At 34.6% G+C, this 23089-nt stretch overlaps 1 protein-coding gene across 1 annotated transcript in view; it reads right to left on the bottom strand.

Moving 5' to 3' along the window:
• PTPRG (protein tyrosine phosphatase receptor type G) overlaps nt 1-23089 on the bottom strand; it is a 979702-nt gene that overhangs the window by 38449 nt on the left and 918164 nt on the right. Inside the window, 4 exon segments of the mRNA XM_053720987.1 lie at nt 1509-1655; nt 15742-15870; nt 17872-17948; nt 22995-23088. Coding sequence (XP_053576962.1) covers nt 1509-1655; nt 15742-15870; nt 17872-17948; nt 22995-23088 — 447 coding nt within the window.

Raw genomic sequence — 23089 nt, 5'->3', positions numbered from 1 at the left:
TATAGGTATAGATATATACAGATATATATAGGAATATCTATTTATTAATACATAGAATACATTCGGCTATGTGCACAGCATTGGAATGTGAAATATTTACCGTAAATACACAAACACTTTATTAAAAATAAATATTGTATAAATATGATTTTACATGTTTTCATTTACTTAAAGGGACAGTCAACACTGAAAATAAACTTGCTGGAATAAATTAAATACAACACGATTATTGCAAACATCCTTATTCGCATCCTCTAGTCCAGACTGAATCACCTTTGTAAAAAAATCCAACTGCCGCTCCATAACTCCTCCTCATCGTCTTCTTTCCAAGGGGTAGTTTCAAATCCTCTCGTCCCCGCCAAAGATTATAACAAGCGATGCATGCGCATAGTGTCCGTTTTTTATTTTCACTGCAGTAAGAGGCGGGGATGTTATTTAGTGTTGCCTGCTGCGCTGGCGGCCCGTCGCTGAATAGGGAACCTTTACACAGTTCCGTGTATAAAGAGGCTGCTACTGATGAAACATACAAATTACGTATGCGCAATTGGGCGTGAACGTTCATGAGTCGTTGTGGCCGACACTCATGTGATTTGCAGTTAGAATAAGCATGAGAGTGACGTAGACATAGGAAGAGTTTGGGATCCATTTTTATCTTAAAACGGCAGTTAGATTTTTTTATTTTTTTTAAAAGCGATTCAGTCTGGAATAGAAGATGCGAATAAGGATGTTTGCAATAATCGTGTTGTAAGTAATTTATTCCAGCAAGTTTATTTTGAGTGTTGACTGTCCCTTTAACTGCAAAGGGCTTCAATGCACTGATATATATATATATATATATATATATATATATATGTCTACATATGTATTTGTGTTTATATGTGTATATATGACTTTAAATATATATATATATATATATATATACATACACAGTATATACACACACAAATACATATGTAGACATATATAGACATATATATAGACATATATCTATACATACATATAAATCTGTATATATATGAATCTCAGTGTTAATCCATTTGGCTGCATTTTTATTCGAACACCTCAGACCTCATATCTTTGAGCCCTTATAACTTTTGTGTGCAACTTTTTTTCGCAATTATTTTTATTAGATGTTGTTATTATGAGTGTATATATACTTTGTAATGTATTTATGTGTTTTGTGAGACTTTTTTTGCTTTGTGAAACAGTTAACCACAGCTCTGAGTACGAGCTAACTCGATGAGCGTTAACTTGAATAACGCTCAAGTGATCACGTTTACTTTCAAAACCAGTGCAATTTAACCAGCGCGCAAATGATCACGAAAACCTGATATCGCTTGCTTGCAAACATTTGTGCTCCACTCTAAATCTGGCTCATAGGCTTCCAGTGTCATCTTTGCAAAAATGCCATGGTCTAAGTAATTCAAGAATGTCATTTTTACACTTTATTAAAGCTTTAAAAAGTACTTTTCTGTATAGTTCATAACAATTTAATTTTATTGCCTTACTTGTGTTGCTTCAAGAATAAAATCATGGATGATAATTTGCTCTTCATTTGAAAGACAAAGTTTGTCTTTGCTTATAAGGGTGACTGTAAAGGCCTCACAGTTCATCGCTTCTTCCCGACTTGGCCAGTAAACGTATTCATCTTCCGCCTGCAAAACAAAAATAACATTGTATTTAGGGAAAGAGCACATTTAAAGGGACATAATACTCATATGCTAAATCACTTGAAACTGATGCAGTATAACTGTAAAAAGCTGATAGGAAAATATCACCTGAGCATCTCTATGTAAAAAAGAAAGATATTTTACTTCACAATTGCCTCAGCTCAGCAGAGTAAGTTCTATGTAAAAAGTTATAGTCAGCTGCTGCCCAGCTGCAGGTAAAAAAAAATAAAAAAATTAAGAAATGAACAGCAGCCAATCAGCATCAGCAGTGGGTCATGAACTCTTTTACTGTGATCTCATGAGATTTCACTTAACTCTCATGAGATTTCATTGTAAACTTCCTTACACTGAATAAATAAGATGAGTGTGCACGTAAGCTCACCCCCTTAGCTGTCCCGGGACAGACATACTGATTTGCTGCTTAGAAGTCCCTTACAATGGGATGTGGCTACTGAGGGACTTTTGAGGTAAAATATCTTTCTTTTTTACATAGAGATGTTCAGGTGATTTTCTAGTCAGCTTTTAACAGCTATTCTGCATCACTTTCAAGTGTTTAAACATTTAGGGATTATAGCCCTTTAAATGGACATTAAAATCCAAAATATGTCTTTAATGATTTCCAATTTATTTCTAGTATCAAATGTTCTTTGTTCTCTTTATCTTTTGTTGAAAAGCAGGAACGTAAGCTCAGCAGGCTGCACGTGTCTGGAGCACTATATGACATCAGTTTTGCAAGAATGTTATCCATATGCAAGAGCACTAGATGGCAGAGCTATTTCCTGCTATATAGTGCTCCAGATGCCTACTTAGATAGCTCTTCAACAAAGAATATCATAGCAACAAAAGCAAATTTGATAATAAAAACAAATTGTAAACTTTTAAAATAATGTATGTTCTGTCTGAATAAAAAAAGAAAATGTTTAGGTTTCATATTCCTTTAACGTCAATTTTTTTTTATGAACTAGGTGATGTTATCATCAAAAATTAGAAATGTGAAAAGCAAGCAGTTTTTCACAAATGTATCTATTCCAGATGTTTTCTTGTAGATCTTTTGATTTTAAGTTGATGATAAATTCCTGTTAATTAGTAGTTGTGCCCTTTTCATTTTTTGAAATATGAACAATGATTTGCTTTGCTAAAACAGCCGATTTTGCATATTTTTGCTTTAAATTGGATTTCAAACTTTACAAATATGACAACCTATTAAGTATCCTGCAGTTTGAAAAGTGAGGGGAGGGGGATTAAAATATTTCATAAGGAAAATGAAAACAGAAATTATAAATGATTTCTAGGTTGTTTATTAATACATTAAGCAAATTGTAGCAACTGATGTTTAATTCATAGATTTCAGCACAAAATAACAGAATGGTGTTCATTAAAAGCTTGCTATATGTTGTATATTTTGTCCCATTTCTTGATGGGTTTCCCATGTGTCTGTAGTAGTCAAGGGTTAATTTACTGCTTGTGGTATTCTTGGCAATGAATGGGTTAAATCACTGAGATATATATATATATATATATATACACACACACATATGTACATTTTCCACCTCTATACACATATAGACAGAAGGGGACTGCACTCTCAGACTGGACTAGGTACACATTCCATAACTCTCAGAGTCACAGGCAGTTAACCCCAGATAAGCCTGGGTGCAAGGCCCATTGAGAAAATTACAAAATAAATGAATACAACACACAGAGAAAATCCAGCACTCACCTACAAGCTCTCAGTTAAGATTAAAAGCAAAAATGAAAGAGTTAGTTACCACATCTGGCCAAATGGGACAAGCCCAGGTACCACGGTCTCTTTCAAAACCTGGGTCCCTAATACAGTCATACAAATGCAAGCTCTCAATCAAACAAACTGGGAACAAGTCAGGGTTAACAGACTTATGTAATCACCCTAGAGACCTTGGTTTTGGAAGAGACGTTGACGTGATACCTGGCCTTGTCCCATTTGGCCAGATGCAGTAACTAACTCTTCCAGTTTTGCTTTTAATCTTAGCTGAGAGCTTGTAAGCTAGTGCTGGACTTTCTCTGTGTGTTTAAATTTATATAGAAATTCCAAAAAGACATGCACTTGCAGGATTTGTGCAAAAAGGTGCTTTAATAGCACATAAGAAAAACAGTAACGTTTCGGAAATCAATCACCCTTTCATCATCACTTAGTCTGATGAAGGGGTGCTTGATCCCCGAAACATTACTGTTTTTCTTATGTGCCATTAAAGCACCTTTTTGAACAAATCCAGCGAGTACAGGCCTTTTTGGAATTATACATTTTGCTTGCCTGCACCCTGGTAGCTGAACTTTGAGGTGAGAGTGCGCTATTTTGTGTATTATATATATATGTGTGTATGTGTATATATATATATACACACACACACACACATATATATATATATATATATATATATATATATATATATATATATATATATATATATGTATATATATATATATATATATAGGAGAGAGAGCAAGAGACACACTCATATATACATATTACACACACACACACACATATATATATATATATATATATATATATATACACACACATATACTCATATATACACACACACACACACACACACATATACTCATATATACACACACACACACACACATATATATATATATATATATATATATATATAAACATACATACACACACACATACATATACACACGCTTATGCATATGTATCTCTGATGTTGGTGTTTTTTAAGATATAAAGTTAAAGAAAATTTTAGCCCTCACTTGCAAAACATCACATATATACAGTGGTTTATGTTATGTATTAGTGCTTCCTTCAAGCTCTATAACACTAATAGGTATAAATGAAAGGAACTGAGCAAAGTTGAGTTAAGTTCGCACATTCGGTCAACTGTTTTCACTTTAGTACTGTAATATCTTTTCCCTCGTTTACTATTAAAAGGTCATCGGATCATGCTTTACGCAGGGCCTCATTGAACACCTATTACAAGTCCGTAATTGCAGTTCATGACTGTAATGCGCACTCGGAGGCACTAAGCACATTTCATGTAAGACTTAATTTCAGTTAAATTGACCTGCACATAAAAGGGTTTTGGCAATATTACCTTTCATGCAGTTCTTAAACACCCTTCTGTTACCTCATTTCTTTATGAAATTTATGCACAATATTCCATGTAAATAGTTGTTTTAAAGGGATAATGTACCTCAATGGTTTACATGCTATATTGCATCAACAAAAATAAGAAAAAAAATCTGCCTTCAAACTTTAATACGATACAGGCCTAGAAGTTGAAAGAAATCGATAGCGCCGGTGCACTATCCGTATCGTGACCCTGCACTAAAAATAGCGCAAAATCTTGTATTTGAAGAGAATGGTAAAAAAAAAAGATTTACCAGAGAATCTTACGTAGCCCACGTTTGTTTTTAAATACGCCCTATACTTTCAAGGGATAGCACAGGGTGCGCATTCATCACTCATATTACAAGTAAGGTTACTACCCAGCCAGTATTCAAATGACATGGCCGGTATTTTTGAGGTTCAGGTCAAACTGGAAAATAAAGATTAAATATAGAAATAAAGATGCTATCATGGTGAAGCTTCTTCTAAAATGTGTTGGAATCTAATTAAAAACAAATGATCATTTAAAGTCTGTCATAGCAGCTTCAACACCTTGTCATATACCATATCCCTTTACATCATTGTTAAAACATTTATTGCATCTATTATATATATATATATATATATATATATATATATATATATATATATATATATATATATATATATAAGAGCTAGGAAAGGGAGGGCACTCTCAGGATTTATATACGAACAACTATATATGAACAACTCACAACGGCAACTAGCAGCCGCACACAACACCAAAGGCAAAACATTCTGTTTTGCTGGTGGTGGTGTTGTGTGCGGCTGCTAGTCCGGGTTGTGAGTTGTTCATCTGTCTTGATGAAGGCTTCTATGTAAGCCGAAACATCGACCTATTCTTATGACTTTCTAACGTTGTTGTTATAAACAATAAACTAACTTTGATGTATATAAATCCTGAGAGTGCCCTCCCTTTCCTAGCTCTTATCTACAATCCATTGAGGATTGCACCCAGGGGCTTCATTATTAGTTGAAGCTGGAGTGCTGGAACACGTGCTAATTGGATAATATATATATATATATATATATATATATATATATAGCATACTTTACAAATTAATGAAGACTACTATTTGACCTTCAGCTTAGCACTCGAGCGATAGTGCATTCTCATAGAATTGTGTTGTGTGAAAAATGTAACTTACTCGTGCTGACATCAAGATGTTAGCAATGAGCATGTCCTAAGCCAGTGATGGCTTACCTTGGCACCCCTGATGTTTCGGAACTTCATTTCCCATGATGCTTAACTAGACTGGAGAGTGCATAAGCATCATGGGAAATGTAGTTTCAAAACATCTGAGGTGCCAAGGTTTAGCCATCACTGGCCTAGGCTTTCACTTGAGCACTAACATTTTACATTTGAGCGGCGTCAGCACAAAATATTGTTAATCTATTTTGCGGTCCGTTTGCAATCAAGGGTATAGTGTGAATACACCATGTAAACACAGCATGTATTAAAAGAGGCATTGATTCAAGGGAGGAAAGCATAATTCTGTCATTATATAAAGCCCTGGTAAGACCTCACCTTGAGTTTGGAGTGCAGTTCTGGGGACCAATTGCTAAAAAAGATATTGCAGAACTAGAAAAAGTTCAGAGAAGGGCCACAAAGCTAATAAGGGGATTGGAGAAATTAACCTATGAGGAGAGGCTAGCCAAACTGGGTCTGTTTTCTTTAGAAAAAAGGCGCTTGAGAGGTGACATGATTACTTTATATAAATATATTCAAGGCCCCTATACAGAGATGGCAGAAGCACTGTTTATTCCAAGAAAATTGTTTCTGACAAGAGGTCATAATTTAAGGTTGGAGGAAAGGAGATTTAATCTCCTGCAACGGAAACGTTTTTTCACTGTGAGAGCAATAAAATTGTGGAACTCATTACCAAAGGAGGTAGTGAATGCCAATACCATAGATACATTTAAAAATAGTCTGGATAAGTTTCTGTATACAAACAAAATTCATGGATATGATTGCTAGTATTAAATGGGTCACATTTTAATGGGGTTATTTAAGCTTAACTGGAGCTTTTTGTAAGTATTTTAGATTTGTATAGGTTGAACTCGATGGACTTCAGTCTTTTTTTCAACCTTATCTACTATGTTACTATGTTATGTTACCTTGGGACAACAAAAAAGAATGATGGTTGCACTTCTTCAAAGTGATTTTTATTTTATTTTTTAAATAAGGAATGTCTTATCAGTAGAATATAACCGCTAATTTAGAAATCTTCAAGGGATATTACAGTTAAAAATACAATCAGAGAATGCTTATAGCACTATTCTTTGCATATAATTATGTGTTTAACACAAAAAAGTCAAATAAATATGTAAAGTCAGTTTGGGAGCAGTAATGCACTGGCAGTCCTGGACTGAACAGGGTCTGGTAAGCCAATCACAAGAGGCATATGGAGGTAGCCATCAATTACTGGCTGTGTTTGACTATGAAGCAGAAATGCATTACTTCAGCAAATGCATTGACTATAGTTATTCTCTCTTATTAAAGTTGCATAAATTATTACCATGCTTAGGGAAGGGCACTATTTAAACATGTTATAATATATTTTTTTGCATTAATAAAAGTAAATTCAAGCTAAAAGCAGAAAAAGTGAATTTGATGTCCCTTTAAAAGCAAATACACTTTAGAGAGTTGACCTGCCCTCAATTCCTAACTGGGCAGGTAACTTGGAAGACTTGTGGTCCTTTTAAACATAATTATTTTTTTCCCACTTTCTGCCTCTCTGTTACCAGCTCAAAAGTTGACACTCACCCTTCATCTGTCATTTGGAAGTATTCTCTCAGTTCTGTCATTCAGTTAGTTAATTAAAAAAAATAATTATTAAAAATGTGTAAATATATACATAATGTAAACTTCGTTATGGTTATACTAGTTATGTGCAGTATGTATATATATAGTTAGTGGTCCACGGTATTCAAAATTGTGAGTTTAGTGGTCCCTGAGGTCCGAAAGGTTGGCGACCCCTGCACTAGACTATTTCCGCTACATTGTGTTGATGTTGAAAAACTGCCCGGACATAAATAATTAACATTGTGGAGAGAGAGTTTAAATCTCACAAGAACCAGCACTTGTTATATTGTCATTTCAGCATAATGAGTACAAAAGGAGTATATCATTGTATCTCTGACCTTCAAACATTTAACAATAATAGGTTACAGGATACATATTTTCTACATCACTGTAGAATCTGTATAACCATTTAATAGGTTTGATATTGAACTAGTATGCTCTTATTTTGTTACAAACCAGGAAAATAATTTGTAAATGCCCAAAGACAAGTTTTTAAGCATGGCCCGTTGTCATAAACTCATGATGGTAGTAGTCTCATGAATGTTAGGGGTTAATGTTTGCTTTTAACCTCATGAAAATGTGTTTGGACATGGTTCCTGGGTAGATACCCATCTATATACCCTTATGCGGCTGTGAAATGGTGAATGTTGAATTCACTATCATTTATGGTTGGTCTGGCAAAGTCAGTTTGCCTGGTCGAAAAGTGTCAAGTGGCTGATAGACATCAGTTATTTATTTATTATTTTTATTATTATACTTTATTTATAAAGCTCCAACATATTCCACAGCGCTGTCCATGGGTTCAATTAATTTAAGTAAAACAATGATACAAAACTTGTAAGAGACAAGACAACATTTTTCAAACAAATACAGGAGTAATTGAGGGCGGGAACTTACAATCTAGAAGGGTAGGAGGGTGATAAACAGGAGGTGCGCACTGTATGGGTGAAAATAATGTTAACACAGAGTTAGATGAGGGCAGTTATTATTAAGGGTAATTAATTTGTTACTGAGTTGCGTGGTAGGCTTCCCTGAACAAAAATGTCTTTAGACATTTAAAAGAGGGGAGATTAGGGGAACGTCTGACAGCATGAGGGAGAGCGTTCCAGAGAGTAGGTGTTGCATGAGAGAAGTCCTGCAGTCTAGCATGGGAAGAGGTGATACTTGAAAATGCAAGGAGTAGGTCATTGTTGGATCTTAGTGGGCGGGCTGGAGTATATATGTTTATTAGTGAGGATAGGTAGCGAGTAAAAGTAGTAGGTAGTGGCATTAGTATTATCAAAATACACACCCCTAACATTATTCCAGACAAAATAGGAAAGCTCAGTATAGGTTTTAATTGTTATGTTACCAGGCAATTATGTCAGACAAGTCATGACTGATCTGAAAATAATGCAATTGGTTCCAGGATATGAATAGGCATAAATATAATGTTACTAAATGTAACTAAACTAGAATAAGCCTTTTAATTTTAGTCATGTCTTGAGAACTGGTTTAGTGCATGCCATATAGGGGGCATTATATTTTAATTATATTTTTATGTAAATCCACGGTGACTATTTATTGTTCATATGCTTTTAAGTTTTGCCATTGTCTAATATCTGAACTACATTAGAGTTGAGACAATTATAAGTATTGTATATTATATAATTACTGTACAAAATTAACTTTTTGGGGGGTTTTATCTTAGTTTGAGTTACTATGGAGGATTTCCCTTTCCAGTAGTTCTGGTTATTGTCAGTGGATAAAGGAGTCAGTGAAAGTGGAACAGCAATTTTGTCATTTTCTAGGTCTAAAGAACCAAGTCACTCACTTGCCTGTCATGGTCTAATCAGGACACCCACATCTCAAACATCTTCTGTTACTACCATGTTTCAGCTAAATACACACACAGCTTTCCTGACATTTTGAGAAGTGCAATGTTCCTTTGTCTATGTCCTTCCTGCCAAAACCCTTACATTTCTAATTGACTGCTAAAATTTAGCTGATATATAAATCAAAGCTCCCAACTGTCTCATATTTAAAGAAACAACCAAGTCAAAATTACATTTTCCGGATTTTAAAAGAGCACGCAATTTTAAACAACTTGACAATTCAATTCCATTATCTAAATGTGCACAATATTTTTATATGCACACTTTCTGAGGCACAAGTTCCTACTGAGCATGTGCAAGATTCACAGGACATAGGTATATGCATCCTGTGATTGGCTGATGGCTGTCACATGACGCATTAGGAAGAATTATGTAAATCTACTACTCATTTAAAAATCAAGAGGTTTTGCTTTGTCTCTTTGGTATGCATTTATTGCTTATGTCATTCTACTGTGTTTAGTGGTAATTAAACCAAACTGCTTTTACTACCTATGATGAAACACAGAACTGTCCTATATCTACTTAAGTATAGCACAACATCCTGCTATATGTGACCATATCCCTGCACTGCCCAGACTTTGAAGAGGGAAAATCCATTCTCTGTACTACTAAGACTCCAACTGCTAGATAGTCCACATTTAGGGCTAGATTTATCAAAGGCTAGGCGAACTCTGTATGTGCTTTGCCTGCAACTGCGCCTTAGCTCGCCTCCGGAGAAGGGCACATGTGCGCCTGAATTTATCACAAAAATAGACGTAACTTAGCGCAGACGAGCTGGGGTGTAATAATGATAAATTTCGCCTGTCGGCAAAAGCATTTGCTCCCTATTTACCCCCTAAAAAAATCGTTTTTTTAGGTAACTATTTAGCTTATATTTATATTATATAATGTTTGTGTGCTGTTTTTGCCATATGTTGATAATTTAAGATCACAAAAATAAATATATCAATATATATATATATATATATATATATATATATATATAAAATTGCTGGTACCGAAATATGCGCCTGTGGAAGCACAAATTTCTTGCAATAACAGTGTCTTTTTGTCGCTGAGCCTTTGAAACATTTGTTAAAAAAAGAAAGTACTGCTTCATAAGATGTAGCATGTATTATAATGGTGTTCGCCTCAGTCTGTATGGCGAAATATACAACACGCAATTGAAGCTGAAATTTCAGTTCCCTATCGGCGCAAAGCAATGATGAATTCCAAACAAGTCGTATTTCTATGTCTGCATCTAAAATTACGTCTGTAAGCAATTTGTATTAGCACTTTTGGGAGTGCGCCCGAGCGCCTAGGTGAAGGCGAACAGATTTCTTTCAGATTTGTGCAATTAAAGGCGCACAGTAGTTTACTGAATATGGGGATCAGTGCGTATACGTTATTTTGAGCGTGATTATAGGAGAATGACTTTGATAAATCTAGCCCTTAGTCTTGAGTCACTCGGTTCCAAGATTAGATAATGGCTGCTTTAGGAGGATATGTCAGTCTTATCAGGATTGAAAAAAAATATAGGACTTTTAAATTTGTTTTATAAAGTGGATTTATATCTGCGTAACATATCAATGTGTTGTTTATCACAAAGACATTTAACAAGGTTATTTCCTAAAATAGCCAGATTTACACCATGCCCCAATAATGGTCAAACTTAAATCACCCCTGGCACTTCAGCGTATATTTTCTCAAACTACTACAGTCAGCTCAAAACCAATTTTGAAAAGATCACTTTTTTTTAAAGATTGTATAGAAGTAATTTATTAACAGCAATAATTCCACATAGCTTTTTTTTTGTGTGTTATTCCTAAATAACAATTACATTGTTAATGGGATCGGCTGCTCCTGCTACAATAGCTTCCTTATATCTAAGTACCTATTTCTAAACACTAATGTGCTCTGTGCTCCCAAGAACGGCGCTTGTGCATGTCAGTTTTGAATACTATGTCCCTTTAAAACAGTTTTACAATAGTAATGCAGAGTAACAAATACTCCTGAATTATTACGTATTACAAACATCTTCTAAAATGGTCTCTGGGCTGGAGAAATTCTTTAAGAATGCTCGCCAGCACTATTTCCATGGTGGAATTATATAAACCCACTTTTTACCCTAAAAACAGGGTGTCTCGCTAAGGGGTGTATAATGCATTTTCGTATGGGAAGAAAATGCATACATTACAAAAATGCACAATGAAAATCGCACTTTAAAAATCATGCAAAATAAATAATTGAACCATTCCCACAAAAATATGTAGGGAAAAATGGTATTGTTACGATGTATCAAAAATTATAACGAAATTGTCACCAAAAATCTTATTTGATCAAAAATGTAAAATTTGTTGTTAAATTACATGGGAATAATTTGGATTAAGTATACACAGCGTAAATCAAAATTCATGTATACTTGGGGGTCAATTTATTAAGCTCCGTAAAGACCGCTGCTGGTGCAATGATAAACGCTGACATTGTATGCTGTCAGCATTTTTTTGATGTGCGGCGGACATAATACGCTACATTTTATCATGTCCGCTCGCACATTAATAAATTTACCACCTGATGTGCAAAATAAAGCAAGACATTTGTAATTAAATGTACAAAATAGAAAGCGAAATTGATGTTTTTTCGTAAAATGGGCTGGACATGGGCATTAAATGTACAAAATAGAAAGTGAAATTGTTGTTTTTTCGTAAAATGGGCTGAACATGGGCATATATGAAATTTTATCTCAAATCCTATCGTAATTCTATAAACATTTTCGCCCTGCAGTTCTCACTGTTTTTTCTCTTCAGTTAAAAAGTGGAGTGTTTTCACCAAAATACTCAAAACACTATTTATCCTGAAAAAGCAGGAATGTAAGCTTACAAGCCAGCCCATTGTTGGTTCAGTACACAGGGTAGCGCTTGCTGATTGGTGGCTACATTTAGCCACCAATCAGCAAGTGCAACCCAGGTGCTGAACAAAAAATGGGCCGGCTCCTAAACTTACATTCTTGCTTTTCAAATAACAATAGCAAGAGAACAAAGAAAAAACGATAATAGGAGTAAATTAGAACGTTGCTTGAAATTGCATGCTCTATCTGAATCAACAATTGCATTGCTCTATCTGAGATTGCAATATAAAATGTTTAAAGGGATATGAAACTCAAAGTGTTTTCTGTCCCATTAAAGGAACAGTAAATAACTCATAATTACAAGATATTTCTGATGTGTTTCTGTAGAATAACATAACAGTCAAGTCTTAAAGTTTTTAAAACAAAATGAACATCCTTGTTAATGCAATTACTTTTCAATAGCGAATCTCCACCCACTATTTGCCTTATTTGGAGGAGCCAATCAGATTTTTAGTCTGCAGACAACAAGGCTAATCACAGTCATAAACTTAGTATAAAATGCATTGTTTTGCAGTAGTTATCTGATAAAGCCATTTATGGACATAGATGTAGCAGATTAAGCCCCGAGAAGTCAGCAGGGTGCATTTCATGGCTTAATTTTCAGAGCTAAATTACATGAAATAATAAAATATATTGCAAAGTTGTTTCTTTAAGTATTACTAAATATTTTATATAAAAATCTCAAGGCGTTTACTGTCCCTTTAAGTAAATGTTATATTTATGACAATGATTCAGGCAAGAAAATTGTGTGCATTACAAAATTATGTATCTCTCTTAATTATATTGTATTTCCAAAAAAAAAAATGTTGCTGCATTAAATCATTAGAAATGTCATGAATGTTTTTTTTCCTTTGTTCGTATTATATAATTTACTGTGCACAATAAACATTCTTACTTTATGTTAGAACATAAATTGATGTTAAGCTGTTTTCGTAGGAGGGATCAGTTTCATTGTATTCCTTATAATTATATATTTCGTGTTTACTTAATCGCAGCAAGCACAGCTGTATAGAGTCGATAAGACACGTATAATTGTACTGCATGAAGGGTTTTGTTTTTGGTACTCACTTCATATTTTTTTTTTCGTTCTGATCCTTACAACAGTAATGATGGAACTGGTAAAACTCACATTTGTGACATAAAATGCTCGTTATGATTTCTCAGACGTATTTAGGGTCATTTTTTTTATTTCTCTTCTGACAGCCAAATTTCCTGCACGTCTTAATGATGACAGCTCACATCAAATAAATTAGTATCAGGCAATTTATTGTTGCAGTAACTTAATGCAATTATCATTTACTGAGGTGAATGTTGTCTACCTGTCGTACTCGTAAATTCACAATATGAGAGGCACAAAGGGCTTCTCAAATGACCAAACAATTAATAAAACAGGTAATACTGTACTGCTTGCTGGTTAAATTGACATAAAGGTGAAAAAATAAAATGCAATAATTTGTTAGATGACTGCTAACATAGTTATGTGTTTAAACCCTGCAATGAGACCAACAAAGACCTAATGTGAGATATTTAAAAGGACAATCAACACTAAAATTGTTATTGTTTAAAAAGATAGACAATGCCTTTACTACCCATTCCCCAGCTATGCACAACCAACATTGTTATATTGATATACGTTATAACCTTTAAACCTCTAAATTTCTGCCTGTTTCTAAGCCACTACACACAGCCTCTTATCACATGCTTTTTTTATTAGCTTTTCACAACAGGGGAGTATTAATTAATGTGAGCTCATGCCTGTGCATTGCGGCTGACACTGCACTTATTGGCTAAAATGCAAGTCAAAAGATGATAAATAAAAAGTCATTTGATCAGGGGGCTGTAAGAAGATGCTTAGATACAAGGTAATCACAGAGGTAAAAAGTGTATTAATATAACTGTGTTGGTTATGCAAAACTGGGGAATGGGTAATAAAGAGATTATCTATCTTTTTAAAGGGACAGTCTAGTCAAAATGAAACTTTCATGATTCAGATAGGGCATATAATTTTAAACAACTTTTCAAAAAATGTTATCATCAAATTTGCTTTGTTCTCTTGGTATTCTTAGTTGAAAGCTAAATATGGTAGGTTTGTATGCTAATTTCAAACCCCTTGAAGGCTGTCTCTTATCTGAATGCATTTGACCAGTTTTTCACAGCTAGAGGGCATTAGATTATGTGTGCCATATAGATAATATTGTGCTCACGCCCATGGAGTTACCTAGGAGTCAGCACTGATTGGTTGAAATGCAAGTCTGTCAAAAGAACTGACATAAGGGGCAGTCTTCAGAGGCTTAGATACAAGGTAATCACAGAGGTAAAAAGTATATTATTATAACCGTGTTGGTTATGCAAAACTGGGGAATGGGTAATAAAGAAATTATAAATCTTTTTGAATTCTGGAGTAGACTGTCCCTTTAAACAATAAAAATGTTGGAGTAGACTGTCCCTTTAATATGCAGAAGAGGCTCCTTGAACAATTCTACTAAAGGACAGGAAGCAGAAAACCAGGACTGTCCTGGGAAAATTAGGAGTGTTGGCAAGTATGAATCGCTGTGTATAGAATATAGCATGTTAGGTAAACAGCAGCAGTTTTCTAACAAATTAATATCAACAGAGTCAAAAGTTATTAGGACAGTTTTACACCTTGTTTGCTGCGATAGTTTTCAAGTTGCTCCACCCTTACTTTCCTTATTTATAATGGAGCTAATCTGGGCTTGTGTCTGGAGGCAACAACGCTTGTATATCCATCATTTGGCTTCAGCAGAACATATAAAATAAACTGTAGATTTGGGACAAATATGTGGCAAGGTTAGGCATGTGAAACCAGCCGTGTGTTCTTTTAGTTTGGAAAATCCCCATTTTTTAAGATTTAATTTACAGGAAAAGAGGACAAAATAAATAATTAATGTTGCAAGTTGTTATACTATACATAAGCATTTTATATTACAAACCCCAAGTGTTTACTTTGCCTTTAGGGCACTTAATTCTCTTGGGGGAAATCAGAAAAAAAATAGGGTTAACAGCTAAATTACAGGAAAAGTGGTCAAATATAAATTAGATGTGCATTGCATACCAGTGTTTCCAAATTGCACTTCTAAAGGCACACTAACAGGCCAGATTTTCAGGACATAGTAACTAGAGAACAGGTGAAATAATTAGCTGATCAGTAATCATCGTCATTAAAGGGACATGGCACCCAAAAACCAGTCTAGAATATTTATTCCACACAGGAATATGTTAAAAATAAATGTAAAAAAAAAAATGTAATACATTTTAATACCCACTTTAGACTGACAAAGAAAAAAAAGCAAATTCTATATCTTTACTGTGTAAGCAAATGTACTTACCAAGCTTAAGTTGTCAGGAAGCATTACAATAATCTGAGCATTGTGATCCCAAATCATTCGCCAGAAATCTTTAGTAGTGTGTGGCATTGGGTGCTGAGTTATGATAAATTCATTGCTTCTTAGATAACCCTAAAATACAAAGGAAAAAAAAAATTATTTATTTAATTTTTCATCATATATCAAAATTACTAACATCTTAAATACTTTTTTTTTAATTCTTTCTAATATAAATGCTACATTATTATTTCCTAAAATGTATCATTTTAAATCTCAGCACAAGTTGATATATCTTTAATAAATTATTCTTTTTTTATATTGTATATCTCTTTTGTTTCTGTTTGTTTGTTTAATTACTTTACATTTTGATTAATTAAAGAACATTAAAGAAGATTAAACATCTTTTGTGTAAAAATTTTGCTTTGTCCCACACTCCTTACACCTTGGGTGAATTTGTGTTTTCTCCTCACTAGGGGGGGGTAAGTGCTTTCACAATTCATTGTGACCTTTTGTACTTAAAGGGACATGAAACACAAAAGATTTCATTCATGGTTCAGAAAGTAAATACAATTTTTAAAGGCTCAAATGTATTTCTATAATCATATTTGCTTTATTTTCTTGATATCTTTTGTTGAAAAGTACACCTAGATAGGCTCAGGAGCAGCAATGCACTAGATTCCTCACAGGATTCTGGAAAGGTAAATTATACTAAACTTCTCTAGGGGGCGTTACCTGCACTTTCTATTTTGTATTTTAATGCATTTACATTCTGTATACAACAATGTATTTTCAAACTCTGAATATGCATGGAAAGTGTCTGTGTAACTTTAACAAATTAGGATCACACTTTGTATATTCTGTGTATCTTTTATAAATTGCATTGTACTTTGTATTTTTTCTAAGTAAAATAAAACTAACAGTTTCAGAACCTGGGCTAGACAGGAGAGTTAAATGGGTGTGTCTGAAACTCATGGCTCATATTCTCTAAGCATTTTATGCAAGCAGGTCTCACCGATTTATCTTGTCAGCTATGTGCAGGTGATGTTTTCTCAATATTCACAATACACTAATTTAACTGACAGAAAATTTATATTTATTAAACTAGAGGCAAATGTAAGTTGAACTGTAGTGAAAACTTTTCAGTTTTATTTGTATTTGCTGCAAACCATATTCTCAACTGTGATATTCTATAAACCAAACAGCTTCAATACTCTATGGGAGACAGTTCTCATCTCTCTGGGACTTTAAGGTTCTGTTTTTTTCTTTTCTTACAGAATTCAGTGAGTTCAGCCTCTGTGATGTCTGCACTACATCATTTTTGATAATCCTGCCGTTTGGTTTACAAGTATAGTTTAATAATAAGCGCTCAAACAAATGATAAAATGTTACTTATTTTTAGCACTTCTTTGTCAGCATAGCATGGTTATTTACCACTAGGTCTTTGAAAACAATTGTACAGTTATTATATAAACTACTTGTGTTTAAAACCTTACCGGCTGACCATCCAACACTTTTTTTGTTAAGATGTGACATGGCGGACAGTAAAGCCAATTATTTTGCTCAGCCCTTTAGAGTTAATTAGATCATGCGCTAGCAAATTTGCTTTTGTAGGTAATGCTCAAATTGACTAATTGCATGAACAACTCAACATCCATAACCATTACCTGCAAAGTCAAAGGTGCACACTCTGCTTTATTTGAATGGGGTGGGTGGAAAAGCATCTGATTGGCTCATCACTAAAGAAACATTTTTCTAAGATGTTGTGAGAATTAACCTTATGTACAGACTGCTAAAAATTAATAATACATTTACTGTCCCTTTACTGATAATGAACTTTTGCAGCATGAGATGAAATTACTCTCAGATCTCATTAGACCCAACAGCTATTTTGTAATTTCCTGTCATGACCATATAAACGCAGAAAACAGTTACAATATTACCATTAACCCTTTCAAATATGTCAACCCTTTAATGCAGCCAGTTATGTCATTTTATACTCTTGTAAATTATGCTGTCTGCAGCTTCACGTCATGATCAGTTCTCTATGTAACATTAACCTTGTTCCAGCTTCATCACAGAAGCTCACTGGTTCTTATAAAAAAATATAATTATATGTGTGTTTGCTATTCTCACCATGATGTAAGAAGCATTAATGTAATCTGTTCCTTTCATTCCAGGCAATGGTGCAAGGCCAACTCTTGCCCGTTCAGCTGTGGAAAAACAGATAAAAAGTAAAACATATTAATTATTTAATAGTTGTTAAAATAGATTAAAAAGATACACTAAGTTTTTTATTATTCAGCAGAAAGGTAACACAAAAAAATTATGTAGAAAACTCTTGAGCATAAAAATAATTTCATTAGGATACTTTTTAAAAAAAAGATATTAAAGGGATGTTGAAGTCAAGATTAACTTTCAGGATTTAGACAGATCCTTTAACTTTAATTAATTTACCAACTGACTTCTATCATCAAATGTATCTGTGTCCTTGGTTAAAACTCGGGGCTAGATTTATCAATGTGCGGGAGGACATGTTGTGAACCTGTCTGCCTTTTATCACATATTGTGGCAGTGCTGCCACCCCCCCCCCCCCTACGCTTTCACAACCAATTGTCTGGGGTGATTTTCATCCGCCAACTCTAAATTGTCAGAGAGGGTTTAGTTGCAGGTTCAAATGTGTAACCTTGCAACCAATAGGGGCATTTGCCTCATGATAAATAAACTCCTTAGCTTCTTTCAATAAGAGCATACTGGCGAGTGCTCAGGAGCGTGCATGTGTTTTGAACACTATATGTATGAAAACAGTGCAAGCACTGCTGCCATATAGCACTCAAAAAACGTGCACAATCCTGAGCCTACTTCAGTATGCTCTCATGGAAAGAACCTTCAACAAAGCTGACCAAAAGAGAAAGTTAAAATTTGATAACATAAGTAAATTGGAAAATCCTCTGTCTGAATTGTGAAATTTACATTTTTGTCTTTCATGACCCTTTAATACGGTCATAAACAAAAAGGCCATTGATAAAGGGAAATGAAACCCAACATTTTTTTCTTTCATGATTCAGAGAGAAAATACAATTGTAAACAACTTTCCATTTTACTTTAATTATACAATCTGCTTCATTCTTTTGGTATCCTTTGTTGAAGGAGCACCAATGCACTACTGGGAGCTCGCTGAACATATCAGGTGAGCCTATATATGCATTTATATGCAGCCACCAATCAGCAGCTAGCTCACAGTAGTGCATTACTGCTCTGTCTGAATTATGAAAGTTTAATTTTGACTTTATTGCCCCTTTAACAGTCTAACATTCTTCCTGTTAAAACTATCTATAGAATCTTCCATCACAGGATGGAATGGGCTAATGCTTTAGACATTAAAAATTAAGTAAGTAAATAAATAAATAGCACATTTTTGGCACCATTGGTTTGTTCTAAATGAACGCAAAATGTTTACAGGACATACAATATTTATTTTTGGGGGGAAAAATATTTGCCATTTATCAAACGTAATATTCAAATTTCAGACGTAACATTTAAATATTAATTTGCAAATATCAATTCACATAGCTTTAATCTATCATTAAAAATATAAAAATAATATAACAATTTACCCTTTTTAATACTTTTGTTAAAAGGGGAGTCAACTTATATATTTCAAACGTTTCAACAGTTGGGCGGCCATATGTAATGGTTGCAGGACTACTTTAGAATAAAATAAATACTTTAAAACGTCTTCATATTCTGGTGTTAGTACATATGACACTTTGGAAAATATAATTTTGACTGTCCCTTTACGGCAGCTCTGTGAATAGCGGTTTCATTATGGAGCTGTTGCTCAGAAATTCCTGAGAGTGGTCATTATTATATCATTATTAATATTAAATTAGCCCATTCTGTACAATTCATGCAGCACATATATACTCAGTTCGCTGTTGTGTACATGGTTTTAAAATACACTATTTGCCAAACATCAATTTGCTTCTAGAAGACCCACAGTCCAGTTTCTCATGTAAAACATAATTAGCAACTTCATAAAAACTGCTCAATAAAAATGAATTGTTTTAATATATTTTTTTTATTTTCATGTATCTATAACAGTACCATGACCTATTTAATTTTGCTTAGAGCTCCATTTTTCAGAACGCACCCACAATGTTAAGCAGGTTCTTAATGTACTAAAATGATGCATTAAATATTTAAATGTTAATATTTGTCCCATAAAAAACATTTGAATAACAAAACAAATGTCAAAGGGGGCATTAAATTTGACAGTCGATTTCCAAATTCTGCCAATCACTTTTGCATAAGTAAGGAATTCTTCAGCTCAACTGCTAATGTTATATTTTAGGTAACAAAATGGATCTGGAGTTCATAAAACAATGTTATAGCCAGCCTGATTTATGACACCCTCTTGTTTCCCTATATGCAAAACTCTATGTTAGTTTCTGTCTTTTAAAGGGACACTCGAGTCCAAATAAAATTGTATTATTCCAAATTACTTCTATTATCAAAATTTGCAGTCTTTTTATATTCACACGCTCTGGGGTACAAGATCCTACTGAGCATGTGCACAAGCTCACATGGTATATGTATACTAATCTCTGATTGGCTGATGTCTGTCACATGATACAGGGGGCCAGAAAATGGGAGAAAAAATAAATTTGTCAGAATTTTTTTTTACTGCTTATTTGATATTCTGAGTAGGTGTTAAATCATTGTCTTTTTATTATGCACTTGTTATTTATGCAATTCTACCGCATTGAGTGGTCCTTTAACATTCAGTGTTTAAAGATAACATTTGTACAATTCATCAAATTGATCAGTACAGGGAGTGAAGAATTATTAGGCAAGTTGTATTTTTGAGGATTAATTTTATTATTGAACAACAACCATGTTCTCAATGAACCCAAAAAACTCATTAATATCAAAGCTGAATAGTTTTGGAAGTAGTTTTTAGTTTGTTTTTAGTTATAGCTATTCTAGGGGGATATCTGTGTGTGCAGGTGACTATTACTGTGCATAATTATTAGGCAACTTAACAAAAAACAAATATATACCCATTTCAATTATTTATTTTTACCAGTGAAACCAATATAACATCTCAACATTCACAAATATACATTTCTGACATTCAAAAACAAAACAAAAACAAATCAGTGACCAATATAGCCGCCTTTCTTTGCAAGGACACTCAAAAGCCTGCCATCCATGGATTTTGTCAGTGTTTTGATCTGTTCACCATCAACATTGCGTGCAGCAGCAACCACAGCCTCCCAGACACTGTTCAGAGAGGTGTACTGTTTTCCCTCCTTGTAAATCTCACATTTGATGATGGACCACAGGTTCTCAATGGGGTTCAGATCAGGTGAACAAGGAGGCCATGTCATTAGATTTTCTTCTTTTATACCCTTTCTTGCCAGCCACGCTGTGGAGTACTTGGACGCGTGTGATGGAGCATTCTCCTGCATGAAAATCATGTTTTTCTTGAAGGATGCAGACTTCTTCCTGTACCACTGCTTGAAGAAGGTGTCTTCCAGAAACTGGCAGTAGGACTGGGAGTTGAGCTTGACTCCATCCTCAACCCGAAAAGGCCCCACAAGCTCATCTTTAATGATACCAGCCCAAACCAGTACTCCACCTCCACCTTGCTGGCGTCTGAGTCTGACTGGAGCTCTCTGCCCTTTACCAATCCAGCCACGGGCCCATCCATCTGGCCCATCAAGACTCACTCATTTCATCAGTCCATAAAACCTTAGAAGAATCAGTCTTGAGATATTTCTTGGCCCAGTCTTGACGTTTCAGCTTGTGTGTCTTGTTCAGTGGTGGTCGTCTTTCAGCCTTTCTTACATTGGCCATGTCTCTGAGTATTGCACACCTTGTGCTTTTGGGCACTCCAGTGATGTTGCAGCTCTGAAATATGGCCAAACTGGTGGCAAGTGGCATCTTGGCAGCTGCACGCTTGACTTTTCTCAGTTCATGGGCAGTTATTTTGCGCCTTGGTTTGTCCACACGCTTCTTGCGACCCTGTTGACTATTTTGAATGAAACGCTTGATTGTTCGATGATCACGCTTCAGAAGCTTTGCAATTTTAAGAGTGCTGCATCCCTCTGCAAGATATCTCACTATTTTTTACTTTTCTGAGCCTGTCAAGTCCTTCTTTTGACCCATTTTGCCAAAGGAAAGGAAGTTGCCTAATAATTATGCACACCTGATATAGGGTGTTGATGTCATTAGACCACACCCCTTCTCATTACAGAGATGCACATCACCTAATATGCTTAATTGGTAGTAGGCTTTCAAGCCTATACAGCTTGGAGTAAGACAACATGCATAAAGAGGATGATGTGGTCAAAATACTCATTTGCCTAATAATTCTGCACTCCCTGTATTACTCTCATAAGCTTGCCAGTCCAAAAAAAAAAATGGAAGTTATAACTTACTGTATTAGACTGATTATTTTGGCATCTGAATAAAATCTCTATAAATGTATTTATTTTATTATTTTAAAACAAACATTTTATTCTTTAAATTTAAGTGTCCAAGATTAATTTGCACTCAAAATGTTAAGTGATCTTTATGCAGTATTTTCAGTCCTGCTGAGTACATGCAAAAGTTGTACAATCCAGTCAGCTTCCTCTAAGGTTTGAGTACAAAACATTTTGCTTTACAATAAAAGTGAAAGTAAATCCTAGCGTTTGTGAAACGCTAGGATTTACCAGTGCAGCAAATAAAGGGGACTTTCAGTCATGAAGCATAAAATAATTCATGCTGAAAGTTCCTTTATTTGTCTGCAGCGTTTGCCACGCTGAGCACCTCAGGCCGCCCAGGGCAGAACGCTATTTTATCACTGAGGTGATCTTAGCCAATAGCGTGCTAGCTATCTGGCATAATGCCAGCTGGGGTGCACAGCTATTGGCTAAGAGGTGGAAACGCCACCTCATTGAAAAAATAGTGTTCTGCTGCGGGCGGCCTGAGGTGCTTAGCGCGGCGAACGCTGCAGACAAATGAAGGAACTTTCAGCATGAAGTATTTGCACTGGTAAATCCTAGTGTTTCACAAATGCTAGGATTTACTATCACTTTAAGAATCAAAGAAAAATTGTAACATTGCATTTAAAATATTATGCTGGAGTCAAACAGTTCCAGAAAAAATGTAGCTACAGTGATTCTATTTAGCAGAAAGATAAGATGTTGCATTACATATATAAACCACAATACATCAGTGTTCTAGCAAAAGATTAAGTCTGTGCTTACATGGTACAACTGATGAGTTTCTATTCTTTTCTTTGTTGCAATCCTTTTGGGCACTGAAGCATTCCACAAACTTGGCGTTACATTGTGTAACCAAC

The sequence above is a fragment of the Bombina bombina genome, chromosome 7, assembly GCF_027579735.1.
Source record: "Bombina bombina isolate aBomBom1 chromosome 7, aBomBom1.pri, whole genome shotgun sequence".
Lineage (NCBI taxonomy): Eukaryota > Metazoa > Chordata > Amphibia > Anura > Bombinatoridae > Bombina > Bombina bombina.
Note: the sequence above shows the minus strand (reverse complement) of the source record. Positions and strands in the feature narration are given on the sequence as shown.